A 17064-nucleotide genomic window follows, 5' to 3' on the forward strand; every position below is an offset into this window, starting at 1 on the left:
TGTAGCTAAGGAACATACAAATAAAGCATAGCTCATCGAAAAGAGAGAATTCGGTGCTACGCTTGAAGAACATAAGGTAATTAAAGTTTCTTTTTGATGTGTTACACTCCTCTAGCATTTTCTGTGTTTGCATCCAATTAATACAAACTAACTGCATAGTCATGTAATCTTATGTCTGGTTCAAAGTGTGAAAATTAAACATGTAGGTACAAACATTTTAAATAACATAATGCTTCAGTTGATGCCACATCACTAAAATCACTCTATTGCTGCTGTGGAGAGTTAGTCTGTGATGAGTGTTAAGAGGTTGAAGGTCCATCTGGTGTTTTGATTTCTCAGAGAGTCATTGGAGAAGAACCCCCTGCGGTTCTGGCTCGAGGGGGGAAAGGTCACAAAGCTCTGCCCACAGGAGGCTGAGCAGGTGTGGACCCTCAACATCAAGAGGTCCATTCTGAGCATGTTCCAGACCTCGCACTCGGGACGAGCCAGGGAGACAATCAGAGAGGTGAGAGGGACTGTAACTCACTCTGTTTGTACAGGCCCACTTTTATAAAAAAAAAATATATATATGCTCAATTTTGAAATATACTTGAAGCACTGAGTTTGTAAATTTGTAACAAGTTTACATGGTAATTTTAATAAAACAATGCAATAAACGCTACCATTCAAAAGTTAAGGGTCATTTTAAAGTAATTAATTAATGCAGCAAGAATGCATTAAGGTAATCAGAAGTGACATTTATAATGTTACAAAATAATTCTATTTCAAATAAACTTTAATCAAAGAATTCTAAAAATACAAAAATATTCAATTAAAATTCCACAAAAATATTAAGCAGCATAACTATAAACATAACATAACTAAAGAACTGGAGTGCACAGGAATAAATACAATTTTAGAGTATATTACAATAGAAACCGTTCTTTTCAATTGTACAAATATTTTACAGTATTACTACTGTATTTTTGATCAAATAATGTAGCCTTGGTGAGCATAAGAGACTTTTGACAAACATTAAAAATCAAGCTGACATCGGATAATGATTTCTCTACAGACTGATGTGTATGGGACATGTATGAGCTCTTATGAGCAGAGGGGACCATCGCTGGTGAAGAGCAGAAACCTCCAGCAGTGCCTCAGTGACAGAATCGATCAGTTTTGGAAGCACTCTGTTCCCCTGAAGGATGGCATGGTGGGCACCACTTTTTCCATTGTACACCCAACATTCACACAACTGACCCAATGTGAATTGTCTTCAGTTTGAGTTGCTTTTTATTTTGATTAGACTGTGAGTGCCGGGCTCACATGCATCCAGCTCAATGATGGAACAATGCTGAAGAAGGTCAACTGTACAGAAACAGTGTCACTGGTTCCCCTGCCAGGCCTCTTAGAAGTAACAGAAACTAAAACCATTTTAAGCCTAACTCTCCTGAGAACCCTTGAAGTGATTCCATCAGATTTGGGTAAGACTAAGTTTTTGATGTTGTCGATCCAGTATGATCATGTCACTCTTTTAATGCTATATTTCTACTTATTTTGAGTATAAATATTTATGTTGACTACATTTTAACAAAAAAATTAAACATTTTACCCAGATACACTTCTCTTGATCCTTTTGTGTATCAAATGTAATAGAATTTTCCAACTGTGGAAAAAGTCTGCAAGAAATATAAGATAATGTGGTTTGGTATCATTTTAGCCAACACTTTTGATCATTCGTTTCATGGGAATCTTTCAAACTCCCTCAAACAGAAATCTAAATGATTAATTTCACAAATCATCAATCTGAATCTATAATAATGTGCAGTGGATCTCCATTTGGGAATCTAAAGATTATGTGCTTAATATGAGAGTTATTTATTTATTTATTTATTTATTTATTTTCTGAAATGATGATTTTGTTGGTGTGTAATATCTGAATAGATTATCTGGTGAATACATACAGACCCAAATCAAAAAAGTCTATATGGCTCTATTATTTTATGAAAATAATGAGCAGTATTTTGCTAAAGTAATTTGTGCATTCACCCGCTATGCAACAATTTTAGATAGCTTTTTGATTCATTTAGATTTATTTACCGTATTTTTCGGTATTTTTCGCATCAGCCCAAAAATACGTCATGACGAGGAAAAAAACATATATAAGTCGCACTGGACTATAAGTCACATTTATTTAGAACCAAGAACCAAGAACCAAGAGAAAACATTACCGTCTACAGCCACGAGAGGGCGCTCTATGCTGCTCAGTGGTAGGCTACAGGAGCAGTGAGCATAGACAGTAAAAGCAATGGACACAGCGACCCCACTGGAACTCAATTGAGACAAGTGAAGCCCATTTTTAGCGTTTTTAAGCACTTCCGTTTCGACTCTAAGCTTGATGACGTTAGCAACCTGTCTGAAAGATGTAAATGTTCTAGTAGCTGTGCGTGCAAACTGCCGAGCGTGCAAACTGCCGAGCTTGAGCGGGGAGTTCTTTGGCAGGACTAAGTATTCTGATTCATTATTTTGTATAGTATTTTAAAATGTAACACCAGTACGCCATATTAAGTTAATTGCCTGCTAGCTTCTCCTCCTGTCTGTACGGTAATTTCTCTACTGTGCGACAGAGAGTTGAGTGGTTATGACGCAATCGTTAGCCTATTTTTACAATAACTGTTTCTATGGGGCCATAATGTAACATAGAAGGTAATGGAGCCATTTATATAAATTGAGTCTTTAAATGCCTCAGATGTAAAGTTATTCGCTTTCAAAGTGACGCCAAAATGAATGGGATGTCAATGGGATGCTAACGCAAGTGAAGTTCTGCTACAAGATGGCGGCACCCGGGCGACTTCAACTTCCGGTCGACTTCCTTGCCGCCTGGCAGTGAGCAGCATAGAGCGCCCTCTCGTGGCTGTAGACGGTAATGTTTTCTCTTGGTTCATTTCTCTTGGTTCATGTCAAACTAATTTTGATAAATAAGTCGCACCTGACTATAAGTCGCAAGACCAGCCAAACTATGAAAAGAAGTGCCACTTATAGTCCGGAAAATAGGGTAATTTGGTAGCCTCTCTTTACATTTATTTAGATTAAGTGTGAAAACTGGATACTTTATTTTAAACTACCCTTTTTATAAAATTACACTAGCATTTAAATGTAAAATTATATAAAACTTATATGTAAAGTGTAATCATCTTCTCTGTCATTTCAGTGCAGAACACTGGTTACTTGACCAGTATTGTGTTTGAGGCTGAAGGCCAGATCTCAGGCAGGCATGGTGGACCATCAGTTCAAGAGGTTTCCAATACAATGAGGAGGTTGTGTGCTCACCTCGCAAATCAGCAACAGGTCAGGCGCCAGCTCACAGTATTACAGTGATTCTTTCATTCAAGATGCTAAGTTTCTCTCACTTTTCTTCATCGCTCTTAGCAATCAGAGCTTCTCCTGAATCTGGTGCTCCAGTTGAGAACCTTGTCGGCCCATCAGTTGAGAGACTTGTGGCATGAGGCCTCCTTCAAATGTCGAGACGACTGGTTGGTCCTTCATCACTTAATTGCATACATTGTAAATAGTGTAATGCTGGAAGATGTCTATTGATGATATATGTGTCATATACGTCATGCTGTAATAAATCCAAGTTACATACTGCTAAAAACAAAACAACAGAAAACTAAAAATCATCTCATTTATTTTTGCTTTGTGACTTTTTTACATTGTGAATGTATGCACATTGTAATTTATGCAATACAGTAATACTGTGACCCATTTTATTTTATTTATATTAAAGAATTAAATCCAACAGAAATTCAGAAGGGAATGCGAAAAATTAATTATTATAAAAGCAAATATAATTTATTATTATTAATTTTTTTTTTATAAGATGGGAGGGAAAATTAATATTTAAATGTTTTTTTGCTCACTTGCAATAGTTTTGCAGTCACCTAAGAAACGTTTGCTATGGAAATAATATAAAGGGGGAGGAAAAACATATTCAGTGCATTGTGAGCGAACTCATCGTTTCTTGGCGGACTAAAAATGTTTTGCAAGAGAACACAAAACTTTTCAAGGGAATGCAAAGTTTCTCAAGGAGCGCAAATGTTTTTGAGAGAATGCAATGTTTTGCAGTGGAACGCAATACATTTGTGAGAGAATCATAACAATCATAATCATTGACATTTTTATTAAATTCAATTATACAGCAATTACAATTTATAAAAAAAATTTCCTGATGGTAATGTTGATTTTGGTGTCATGGCAGGCAGCCCCTTCTAGATACTCTGTCAGCCTGTGGAACTGAGGATTGCATCCTTGTCACTACAGACCTCATAATCAACAAAGAAGTGGACCAGGAACAAATCCTACCTCTCCTCAAAACTATCAGTTTTGCTTCCCATCCTACTTCATCCATGATTAGCCACCTTAGTGTATGTTTTTGAGTTGTTCAGTGACTAAATTGAAATTAATTATAATCCAAAATTGAAAGTTGGCGTGTGACCAAGTTAATATGTGGATTTGCTGGTATTTTCTCCTCTAGGCCTTGCTGCAGATACCTCTTATTCGTCCAAAAGCACTGCTGGTTATGTCTTCACTGGTCCACGGTCTTTGTCAACAGGAACAGGGTCCATGTAACGAAATCTCTGAAGTCCAACAGTTGGTCCATGTTCTGAATCAGAGTCTTGATGCAGGATGTGAAGTGGATGATCATTTGCAGATCACAGAGGTACAGTCAGTGCTGGGTAGATTATTACAAAATCATAATCTGTTTGTTACTAATTAAAAATTACATTGTAGTCAGTAATGTAATCAAGACTATTTATTTTAGGTAATGCATTCTGGACTACATTTGGATTATATTTTGATTTCTTTTGACAACTTTTATTTGAATATATATATATATATATATATATATATATATATATATATATATATATAAGATAATAAAATGTATGAGCATTAACCAACATTCAAGTGCGTTGTAAAATGATTGAAATAATAATTCTAAACCTCAGAGGGACTCCAAGTATTAAATATTTTGACTGACAAAAAGTTTGAGAATATCTGCATCACATAAGCAAAAAAAAAACCTTTTATGCCATTTTTAAGATTGTTTTGGGAATCTCCTACGAGAGGTCAAAAAACCTTCAAATTTTTCCAATTTACATTTGTCACGACTCGTGATGCAAGGAACGAGGAGAGAGAACCAATTGTGGGTATGATGTTTATTCAGGGTAATCCAAATGGGTAAACAAGCCAGGCAGGGTCAAAACCAGAAGATCCAAAACATAACATAAACAAGACACGAACACAAGGCAAGGCAAGGCAAGGCAAGGCAAGAATGATGGACATGAATTAACTTTAACATTAAACAAGGACTCCGTAACACAGACTCAGACAGACCGGGTATAAATACACAGAAGGATAATGAGGAAACAGGAGACAGGTGGGGAACAATCAATTACACAACAAGGAGGAAAGTGACCAAATAAGGGAACAGGAAGTGATAAGGTGACAGACACTGTGAGAAAGGGGGACATCTAGTGGAACCCCAGGGAACACAACCCAGACACTGTGACAACATTTTCCAGATTACATGTAATCAGTTATTACCCAGCACTGGGTACAGTCGAAAGATGACAATGACCCCTTAAACTCAGAGAGCGGAGGCATCCTGCAACAACTAAATTAACCCAATATTCAAGGCTCAATACTAATTAAAACACTCACTAACCATCCCTCCTCCATTTCAAAAATCAAAGTTATGGTGCAAAACTAACAGTGGGAGTGAATGGGGACCATTTTTTGTGAGTGAAAGTGAACAAACCAAAAATTAAAATCAACATAATGTCACAAATAATTGAGCTTGACTCATACTGAACCTTAAATATGGCATTAAACTGTTGTGTACCTCTTGTGCAGCTGCTGCATGTGTTGAAAGCAGTGGAAAACGCAGGAGCGGCTGCATCAGATCTCCTCCCCAAACTGAACCGCTGTGTGCAGAATCAGTCTGTGCCTCTGGAGCTTCGGCTGGCAGCTGTACGAGCATTCAGGAGAATCCCATGCCATCATGACGTCAGTATCACTGAAATAACACATTGACATGCATGTATCTGCTGATACGTTTACATTGATGGGATGTCTATAATGGCATGTCCTATGTTCTTGCATTATGTTCTTTCTTATGTTATCAGAGGACAACTCTTGCTCGGGCATTTCAAAGCCAGCAGGAGAATGTGGAGGTCAGAATTGCAGCATATCAGCAGCTCATGCACTGTCCAAACCAGGAGATTTTCACAATTGTGAAAACAGCTTTAAGCATTGAGAAGTCTAGTCAAGGTATTGAGTTATCAAATATTATTTAATATTAAAGGGGGGGTGAAATGCTCGTTTTCACTCAATATCCTGTTAATCTTGAGTACCTATAGAGTAGTACTGCATCCTTCATAGCTCCAAAAAGTCTTTAGTTTTATTACATTCATAAGAGAAAGATAGTCTGTACCGATTTTTCCCGGAAAAACACGACCGGCTGGAGGCGTGACGTGTGGGCGGAGCTAAAGAATCACGAGCGCCAGTAGGCTTTTGTGTTGAGAGCATGTGGAAACTGTGACATTATCGTGAGGGAAAAACCATCATCCAAAACGAACCATGGCTTACAGTCAGATTCAGCCGTTTATTTATGATCCAGAATCAGATCCCGAGGCTGAAACTGAATGAGAGCAGCAGCAGCAACGACTCGCTCCGAGCGGGGCTCGAACCCAGGTCTCCGGCATGGGAGGGGACGCACTAACAAGGAGGCAGAGATATTTTAAGCAGTTTTACTCACCGCCTGCGGTTCCAACACATGATCGTGACCCATTTTCGTTGGGATTGCATCATCCTTAAGAAATATACGATGTGCAAACCCGTCGTCAAACTGGGTCTTGTGAACAAGCATCTTCGAAATGCAGGGAACAAACACAAACACTTGCACAACTCCGTTGATGCTCTGTAAAAATAAACTCCATCCACTTGTCCCTTAATGCTGTTTTTTTTTTTGGTAATTTGTGCAGGGTTGTCTTGCCCTGGCAACCAAAAACACACTTCTTTTGTGACTTCTCGCGACGCTCTTGCTCTGATCAGTGAATCGCTCTGATCAGTGAAATGTCCCTTATATGGGTCCTAGTGCCCTAGGACCCATATAAGGAAATTCCGCTCCATCTAACGTCACACAGAGCCATACTCGAAAAAAACTTTATGAAACTTGTGACAAACCGGAAGGAGTATTTTGGGAACGAAAATACTCCTTCAAACGTACAACTTAATTTTTGAAACTTTGTCCATGTTTAGCATGGGAATCCAACTCTTTACCAGTGTAAAAAACTCAGTATGCATGAAATAGCATTACACCCCCCCTTTAAGAACTCAAATGTGCTACATTATTTCAAAACTTTCAGAGAAAGTTTGAAATTCAAATGCTTTTGATATGGATAGATAAATATTCATGGGTAAATTCTGGTAGAATTCCTTTTTTTTGGTGTGTCTCCCAATAAATGGCACATTATTATATATATATTATTATATATAAACAAAAAAACGAAAACCTGTTTAATGCCAAATCTTCAAAATGGGGTTGAGGTTTGAAAGTCATGCAAAAATGTTCATAAAACTATGGCCTTAAAAATAGCTTAATATAAATATAATGACACAAAAATGTATATAAACGCATTAAGTGCCTGCACTAACGGTGAAACCATGATATTTACATTTTAAATAAAATAAAATTTGTCTAGATAACCTATTTATTTTTTAATAAATTAGCAATACAATTATAGCTATATCAGTAGTTAGTCACACATGGTGCACAAATTGCACCATTTCCTGAGAATGAGCCAAATATGTCCTGCATGGAAGAGGTTGCATATTTCTAACACTCTTCAACTGTAAAATGAGGCACATTTTTATACAATCTCTATGATATCTCTTTAGTTGGGTCATTTGTTTGGAGTCACCTTTTCAATATCCAGAAAACAGAAGATCCACTGAAAAAAGAGCTGATGGAGTCACTGCCAGACGATATCATAAGTAAAGACTTTGAAGCGGAACCATGGAAATATTCCTCACATATGGACTATACAGTGGACACAGGTACTACACATAATGTAGCAGTAATGCTCTACTTGTAGCACTTTGGTTTTCCCTCATTTTTAATGTGTTGATTGTATGTCTGCTTCAGGAGTGGCTGCTGCTAACATCGAGGGAGCTGTAGTTTTCTCCCCTGAATCTTTTGTTCCACGTTATGCTATGGCAAATCTAACAGTTCACGTCCTAGGCAGAGCATTCAATCTTCTGGAGGTGAAAATCCAATTTGTTCAACATCTGTTTGTATTTTCCACAAAACGAATCTAATTTGACACTATTTACTTACTGTTTACTGTACTGTTCCTAGTCTTAATGTTCATCAGTGAAAAATATTCCAATGAAAATATAAGTTTGTCTTCATAATCTTTCATCATGATGTAAAAACTGTTTAATTTTTTCTTTTTTTATCATTTTTTGAGTACAACGAGGTGAGGGTTTTCAAACTGTAGCCCAGAAACATGCATATTGCCATGAGGCGTCTGCAGATTTTTTTTTATTTTTTTTTTATAGTGTTAAAAAGGTAAAATAGAAAATAACTTATAATAATTTAAAAGACCAAATATATTTAAAGATCCAAATATTATTTAAAATTACACATTTGCATAATTTAAAGCAATTATATTTTTCACCATATAAATTATGTTTTAAACAAGGAATATACTGTGTGTATGTATGTATGTATGTATGTATATATATATATATATATATATATAATAGCCTTTCCCAATATAATGCCAGTAACTAAAAGTTCAAATCTGGCCTTTTCCTTTATTTAATTTTTCTCATTGAATATTAAGTCAAAAATATATACCATCACATAAGTTAAATAAGTAGTCACTTGTCATGTGAAAAATTGGTTAATGTTAGCCAAAAAACAAAACATAAAGCTAATTAGCTATTTTAGTTTTGAAGCAGCATGTATTTTTGTTCAATGATAGTAATAATTTTAATCGGTTATTTAGATTAGCCTAAGAATGGAAAACCTAGAGCCTGTTCTGAAGAAAATCTTTGAGGCTGAACAGTCCAGACCTAAGGGTCAAACAGACTCTGTGAGGCATGAACAGAAAGGACCAATCAGAGACGAGGATCCAGAAGGCAGTGATGGCTGTCAGGCCACAGGTTTGACTTCCATCAAGACTAAGGTGAGAATCTTTCAGACTCGGGGTTTGTGTCTCTTATCTGGCTCCAGATCAGGCATGACCAATATCTGTGTTTAAGTTCACAGAGCACAGGAAAAGAGATAGTAGGTTCCGATGTTGGATGAATGTGAAGATGTTTGGCCACGACCTCACCTTTATGACCTGTGATGATGTCCATGCGTATCAGAGAAAGCTGTCACTTAGTACAGCTGGTGTTGTTGTCAAGTTGTTAAAGGTAAGAAATTCTTTCTCAAGCTGTTACTTAAAGGAACATGCTGGGTTAAATACTCTGGTCAACATTTAAGCTCAAATTATCACTATTAGCTATGACTTTTGCCGCAGTAAACTCCTAATTTGCTGCTCAGTAAAGGCCCCAATATATATTTCAAATGAAATTGAAGAATGAACTGATATGACGTCATTTAGAACAAAATCAGGTGTTTCAAACTGCCGAAATAAACTCAAAACAAACTTCATTTCGGCAGTTCGAAACAGCTGAGCAAAGCAAACTTTCTGGAGGAGTTTGTTTGGCTCCTAAACACCTTTGTGTTCCCATTGGTCCGTGGTGGTTACGCAATTGGTGGCTGTGTTCTGAAACTCGATTTGCTTTTTTTTCTTCTATTAATTTCTCATTAAACAGAGGTCAGGCAGAGAGAACAATATCACCAGTGTCCTGACATTTTCATCTTACGAGTCCTACCAGGGTTTACTGTGCATGCGCACATCAATATTGTGTCCTTTTTCTCATGCCTAACAACAATATTGAATGTGTCTGCATTACTGTAAGGGTAGGTTTAAGGTTGGGGTAGGAGTAGCTGATTGTACTACCCACTGTATTAATGGGAGGTAGCAAAATCTGACAGTGTAGGACAAATCGACAGAACACCGGCCTAGACACTAGCAACATGAACACACTGAAGAGTCGAATAGATGAGATGCCACAGATAACCAAACCCGTACTGTCGCTTGCAGGGAGACTTTAAAGATTCAGTGAAAGCGTTCAATTCCAAGAAAGAAATTGCAATGATGCTTGGTGTCAAAGACCCGAATTATGCAAAAAAACGACGCAGAGAAACATCCGAGACAAGTTTTCCAAATGACTATGAGACATTCACACTTCCCATAAATGACTGGTTATGGTTCTTTTGTATTGCAAACATGATACTTGACTCTGAACTACTGCTAATCATTATTCTGTTGTCTATAATATTCTGACCATTAGTGCCCGTCTCACACCTAGAATGCCTATACTTCATTACACTTCAACCATCATTTCATCGTTGTTGTGTTTAGGGGATACGCACAAGCGTTGTGAGTCATGTTTACATTAATCTAAACCCTGCCTCCAGAAGAAAACAAACTTCAGTTTGAAGTATACTGGGACCTTAATGGTTAGGAAGATGACAGAGAAAGCTCTGCCACCCTCCCATACCTAAGAAAGTTTAGGGGTTGGGGTTGGATTAAAAGATCTAAAATATAAATAAGGCATTAATATGTGCCTATAAGTACTAATAATCAGCCAATATGCTAGTAATATACATGATAATAAGTGACTAATGTGGAATTGGTCCCAAAAAATGAAGTGTTACCCTTACCTTTTCAATATTATAGCTACAATATGTGAACAGTACGCATGTAAACATGATTTAAGTTTAAAAACACTTAATAACCTGTGTAAAAGTACAACCAATTGTATAACTCCAGCGTTATGATAATATGTTACCTAAAACCCCTAAGTGACCAAAAATGATTTACAACTCATATTCAACACAAGTTTAAACAAAGTAATAAATGTGACCCTGTATTACAAACCCAGTCTTAAGACGCTGGGGTATGTTTTTAGCAAAATCCAAAAAAACATTGTATGGGTAAAATTTTTTATTATTATTTTTTATGATTTTCTCAGTATTTAGATTTTTTCTTTCTCCCTCAGATTACAGGTTTTCAAATAGTTGTATCTGGGCCAAATATTGTCCAATCCTAATAAACCATACATCAATGGAAAGCTTATTACTTTCAGAATATGTATAAATCTCAATGTAAGTGCTTTCATAAAATGATAAACTTCACATTTCTGCTTTTATTTAAATTAATAAACCTGGATGTTCATAAGAGATAGTGTGGTATAATGTGGTGAATAACATTATGCCTTAAATGATGTTGAATGAGGTTAACTTGTAATAAATCCTGAATAATATCAGTATGTCTGTAGTATATCTTGTTGTAAATACTGTAATATTTTAAAGTTCCTTCCTTTTCCCAGGGTCAAGAGGTTAAAATCAGTCACAGGCCTATCGTTCTGGCAGAGGAACTGGTTTTGCCATCTCTCTCTGGATTACCCATGAGGCTAAGCATCAACATGTCCACTCTGTTCTCCGTCCGAATTAAAGGCATTGCTAACTTTAAGAATTGGTCCCATTTCTCACTGGCGGGCTATGTCAAACCAAAGTATGTTTCATGAAGTTTGGAAAATGGCAGTGTGCTGTCAGGTTGAAGTTATGATGGCCAGTCATCTCCTGTTTGTCCTTTTGCACAGTGCACTGGTTGCTGTCTCCGTGAGGGCTGGAGTGGATGGAGCATTTGGTCGTGTGGGATTAGAGTGGGTCACTCAACTCAAAACCTCCACCAGTTTGGATGGAGCTGTATATCTGCACCATGGACAGAGCCTGAAGGTGGTTCTCAATACTCCAGAAGATGTCATGGATGTACTGACCTTCAGGTATGAACATTTAGTACATATTCTTTTGAATATATATATATATATATATATATATATATATATATATATATATATATATATATATATATATATATAATATAAAAAATAATATATATATATATATATATATATATATATATATATATATATATATATATATATATATATATATATATACTAATGCTGTCAACTCATGATTAATCATGATTAATTGATCTGACATGCATATTTCAACAAAACTGATGTTTATTGCAATTTGAAAAACGTTTGTATTCAAACCCTCATGTGGTGTGACTACAACTCAGAAACAGGATATTATATCATAGAGAAGACTCTAACGAATGTTATGGCAAGTTTTTACTTTTTTTATGACAAAACAAGGTTAGTTTGGTTTGTAAAATGTCATTTTGCATTTGGTGCGACTCCCTTAAAACTTGGATCTACTTATAAATTTAAGAACATGAAAAATTTTTGTTTTCTTAAAAAAAAAAGGATTAAGATGTGGGTTGCACTTTATTTTACAGTACGTGTACTAACATGTACTTATAGTGTACTTACAATGTATTTATCTAAGAAAGTTCTGGTAACACAAGGTAACTACATGGGGTAGGGTTATGTTTAGGGGTAGGTTCAGGGTTAGTACCTAGTTATTACATAGTTATTGTAATTACTATAATAAGTACATGGTATGTACATGACGAACAGGACTGTAAAATAAAGTGCTACCAAGATGTGTACAGTTACAGTACATGTATTTAATGTGTAACAACATGTTATTACTTACATGATGGTTGCACCACAGAACATTTTAGTGTGATTAAATTGTATTCTTAAAAGCTTTTCAAAACCACATGAAAGCAAATTTAATATATGAAAAAATCATATTCTTAAAGAGTTTTCGTTTTCTTAATTGTAGAGACTTTTATTTGTCTCTGACCTATAAACAGTTGTTTTATCGTCTACCCGAAACAGCTCCAGAATGTACCGTGTGAGTGGGGAAAGTAAAGAGGAGCTCATAGCTACAAGAAATCTCAAGGAGACGAACACTTGCACTCCTAAAGCATGTGAGTGAATTTAAAACAACAAAAGTTCTATGTTTCTTAAAATGTTTCTTTGAGGAAAGAAATATTGGTGTATTTTGTGTATAGGCGTATTTGAATGGTTATTTTGCAGGGTCTAAGATGGTTGGATGGCAGTTGTGCTCTGATGTCATTTATCCTTTGACACTGATGGGAAAAGGCTTCCCACCGCTAGACCCCATTCTTTTTACTCTCAGACTCCAAAAACTAGACAAAGGTCTCAACCAGTACCTCTTGGAGGCAGCCTATACCTTGGTACCCCAGGTAGGGAAGACATCTGACATCTGTCCATTCAAGTTAAAAAGGTCAAAATAAACTCCTCATTAAATTGTTCTTTCTGTGTTTCTTGTCCATCTTTGACAGCGTAATTCCTGGATGCCACTGGAAGCCACTCTGCTTCTCTTTCTTGGCACACCACAATCCACTATCCCCAGAGATGTGTCCCTGGATGTCAATCTCAGTCCAAAAAGACTGATTCTGAAAATAACACATCCTCTAAAAACCATTCACATTCAAGGTTTCAAAAACACTTCAAAAATGGATTTCCCAATGAATATTTCAAGGCTGTTTTCAAACTAGCACACAAAACAACTGTACTTAACATAACATTTATTTTATCAAATTGCTTCTTTGAATGTTTAGGATATTTTCCCATATTTTTTTGTCACAGCACAGCTTGAAGAATTAAACAATCAACATTCAGGCAGAATCGAACTACTGATAGACAACATCCACCATTATTTTATCAAGGTAAGTGAGAAGAATGTTTGCTTTTATCAATTTCAGAGTCTCATTAAAAGCTGTTATGCTGATTTATTCAAGAAACTTGTCTTAATCAAGAACGTGGTTCATTAAATCTTTCACAATTTTGCCCAAGGGACTACTGGAGACAGTGAATCTTGCTTCAGAGACGAGAGCCCACTTTCATCTTGATGCCAAAGTAGTAGCAGATGGGCATCCATTCTCCCTCTCAGTCAACACCACACATGCTCGCAGCAGGAAGTTCATAATACAGGCCTTACTTAAAAATGTCTTCAATAAGGACACATCGCTCTCAGGCAAGAATTTGCTAATACATTTTAATGGTTCCATAAGTATTTTTTTCATTCACTTTCTCAATTTTTCCAACCTGTCCTCCAACCAATACGCTCGTATAGGTCGTTTGTCCAAATCTTTGAAATACGATCCATCAAAGCGTATACTACAATTGCGCTCCTATCAGCAAAAGGTCATTTTCATACTGATGTTTTGTACTCTTTTTTTTTTTTTTGCACTCTGATTTGCATTTTGTGTAGCTAAGTTGGTAGATTATTGTGTTATACCTTGATATGTAATCATGCTATCATGGGTTCGATCCCAGGGAATGGACGTGCACGAAAATGTATATGCTCAATAAATCATAACTTAGCATGATTTCTGTGAGGGTTAGGTTTAGGGGTGGGGTTAGGTGTGGTCATTCGAAACGAATAAGCCACCTACTAAAATATGTAGGAAATACTGTGAGATCGGTGTAAAAAACCCACACATTTCATTTAAATGAACGTGCATTTTGATTGGTAATGACGTTATACGTCATTTCATGACGACAGACGCAACGCGATACTATATAATATACATTATTTTTAGGCCCGCTAGCGGGCGCTTAACTTTAAAACATAAATATAGGTCGTAATAAGGTGCTTGCACAAACTACCTATATGGTCGTTTTTTGTTGAAGGACAGGCTCCAGTTTTCATTCATTAGGGATTTCAAATGATTCGTCAGTGTAGTGTTATTAGATGTAAACCAAACCAACTAGCTCTTAGATGATTCACTGCATTACAAACTTTACATTTGAAGGAATAAAGCATATGATCTGAGCTATTCATCCTACAATGCATTGTAAATGACATAATTTAATTTATTCAACAGTTCTTTCTGGTCCTCACATGTGATTGGATGAGAGCTTTTTTCCTTCTGTATGATATTCTAGGGATAGTAGAACTCCAACCGTTTAATCGTTTGCAGGATTTTTCATAGCAAGTAATTCCACAAAAAAAATTATAAATAATATTGTTTTTGTCTCATGGAATGTAGTTTTAAGAGTTTTTAGGTGAGAATGTAGTTGTTTAAAATTCAAATAGTGGTTTCTTAATAAAGATAACATTTATTGAAAAAGTAAGTTTTCGAAGATGTGAGCTCTAGGCCATCAGCGGCCATTCAGTGCTGCCTTTGTACCTTTGGCTTAAAATGCCTAGCAACTTTTATGATGGCTGTTGTTCATTAAATACTATTATTCGATAAAAATATTTTACATAATTAATAGTAGTAATTATACAGTAATAGTATTTAGGATTGTTAAACTGCGTGTGTGTTTGATAAGGTGGATTTAGTTACATTATTCCACTATTAAAGAACTACTCCACTTTTTTAAATAGGCTCATTTTCCAGCTCCCTAGAGTTAAACAGTTGATTTTTACCTTTACCTTTTTCCATTCAGCAGATCTCCGGGTCTGGCACTAGCAATTTTAGCTTAGCTTAGCATAGATCATTGAATCTAATTAGACCAAGTTTAGTTTGTGTTAAGTTAGTTCTTTTTCATTCTTCATTTGGGGGTAAAACAAAATTTGAAATATTTGAGCAGCAGTATAAAAGTCATAGCATAATGGTTAAAAAAAAGTCGGAATCGCAATCGAAGGATTGTGAGTTCGAGTCTCGGGCTGGCAGGAATTGTAGATGGGGGGAGTGCACGTGCAGGGCGCTCTCCACCTTCAATACCACGACATAGGTGCCCTTGAGCAAGGCATCAAACCCCCAACTGCTCCCCAGGCGCCACAGCATAAATGGCTGCCCACTGCTCTGGGTGTGTGTTCACAGTGTGTGTGTGTGTTCACTACTGTGTGTGTGCACCTTGGATGGGTTAAAAGCAGAGCACGAATTCTGAGTATGGGTCACCATACTTGGCCGTATGTCATGTCACTTTCACTTTCATAATGTTAACGAACATCCTGACTCTGGCCACTCTGATGAAAGCATCGTTTAAAATAATATGTAACAAAATAAACACAACAAAAATAGAGAAAACACCGAGCATTTAAAAAAAAAAAAAAAAAGCATTTGTTCATAGCGATATGGGTATTGCGCAAGCTCTGCAATTTAGCACACCCGTCACATCTTGTGTATTTACATGGTACTTTATTTGATATATAGCTTAAAAGCAAGCACCAGTATTAAACATGACAACAATGTCAGTGTCTCATTTAATCAAAACCAAAACTTAATTTGCTATTATAAAGCGGCTCTGCATTCATGTTTTTATCCACGGACATCTCACCTCCAAGCACTGCTACTTGTGTGATATTGCTCAGTTGTCCAGTACAACATAAAATTACTGATATTTATTAAGTGATTACACATCCCCGCATCTTGAAAAAAAAAAGACATTTGATGATGCTGAGTTAAAATAAAATCTATACTTTCATCACATACAGTACCAAAAAAAAAAAAAAAAAAAAAGTTTTTCAAGATTTGTATTGTGACTATATTTTAGTTGGCTTCAGTTTCACTATTCAACATAATAAAAATTAAAAAAAGAAGTTGAAAGTTTGTTTCCTACAAAAAAATAAAAAAAAAAATAAAAAAAAATAATTGCTTGAAAATGGAGGTTCTGGTTGATAACAAGTTTTTCATCTTAAAACTCATTGTCTCTTTAGACAAAGAGAATGGGTTTTTTTATTTCCAGAACTGTAAAGTTGTGCTAATTGTTATTTCTCTGGAACTTAATTTACTGTGATGTGATTTGCGGTCATCTCTTTATGTTCTGTTTCACTTCACAGTGCAGCTTGAGAAAAGTCTGGATGATAGCCAGAGACTTTATTCTATAGATGCCGGGTTTCTTTTGCCTAGTGCTGTCAGCATCAGAGCTCTTGGGTTACTGAAGCAAAGGGGCTCAGAGTGGAGCTCTGCTGTCAGGGTCAGGTACGGTGTACAAGGTAAGTGATTTCTACAAATAATGCAACACTTTTAAGACAAAAACAGAACAGACTCTTCATTC

The 17064-nt window shown here is 36.2% G+C and overlaps 1 protein-coding gene across 1 annotated transcript; it reads left to right on the plus strand.

Annotated features, from left to right (window-relative positions):
* The first annotated feature begins 171 nt into the window (after positions 1-171).
* On the plus strand, positions 172-17010 carry LOC127939445 (apolipophorins-like). The gene is made up of 22 exons (XM_052536122.1): positions 172-185; positions 340-505; positions 1055-1192; positions 1286-1463; positions 3191-3327; positions 3409-3512; positions 4238-4403; positions 4514-4699; positions 5896-6048; positions 6168-6312; positions 7942-8100; positions 8189-8307; positions 9057-9236; positions 9313-9468; positions 11497-11681; positions 11770-11952; positions 12925-13016; positions 13126-13295; positions 13395-13548; positions 13702-13781; positions 13909-14089; positions 16847-17010. Exons 1-22 carry the CDS (start codon positions 172-174, stop codon positions 17008-17010), a joined length of 3210 nt encoding a protein of 1069 aa, XP_052392082.1.
* Positions 17011-17064: the final 54 nt, after the last annotated feature.

Source organism: Carassius gibelio, chromosome A2 (assembly GCF_023724105.1).
Source record: "Carassius gibelio isolate Cgi1373 ecotype wild population from Czech Republic chromosome A2, carGib1.2-hapl.c, whole genome shotgun sequence".
NCBI classification, from domain to species: Eukaryota; Metazoa; Chordata; class Actinopteri; order Cypriniformes; family Cyprinidae; genus Carassius; species Carassius gibelio.

What these genes read in the sequence shown, in the direction of transcription:
- LOC127939445 (XM_052536122.1), top strand. An exon ending in GAATCCCATGCCATCATGAC is followed by an intron (nt 6,049 to 6,167) that starts GTCAGTATCACT and finishes TTATGTTATCAG; the next exon opens with AGGACAACTCTTGCTCGGGC. An exon ending in TAAGGACACATCGCTCTCAG is followed by an intron (nt 14,090 to 16,846) that starts GCAAGAATTTGC and finishes TTCACTTCACAG; the next exon opens with TGCAGCTTGAGAAAAGTCTG.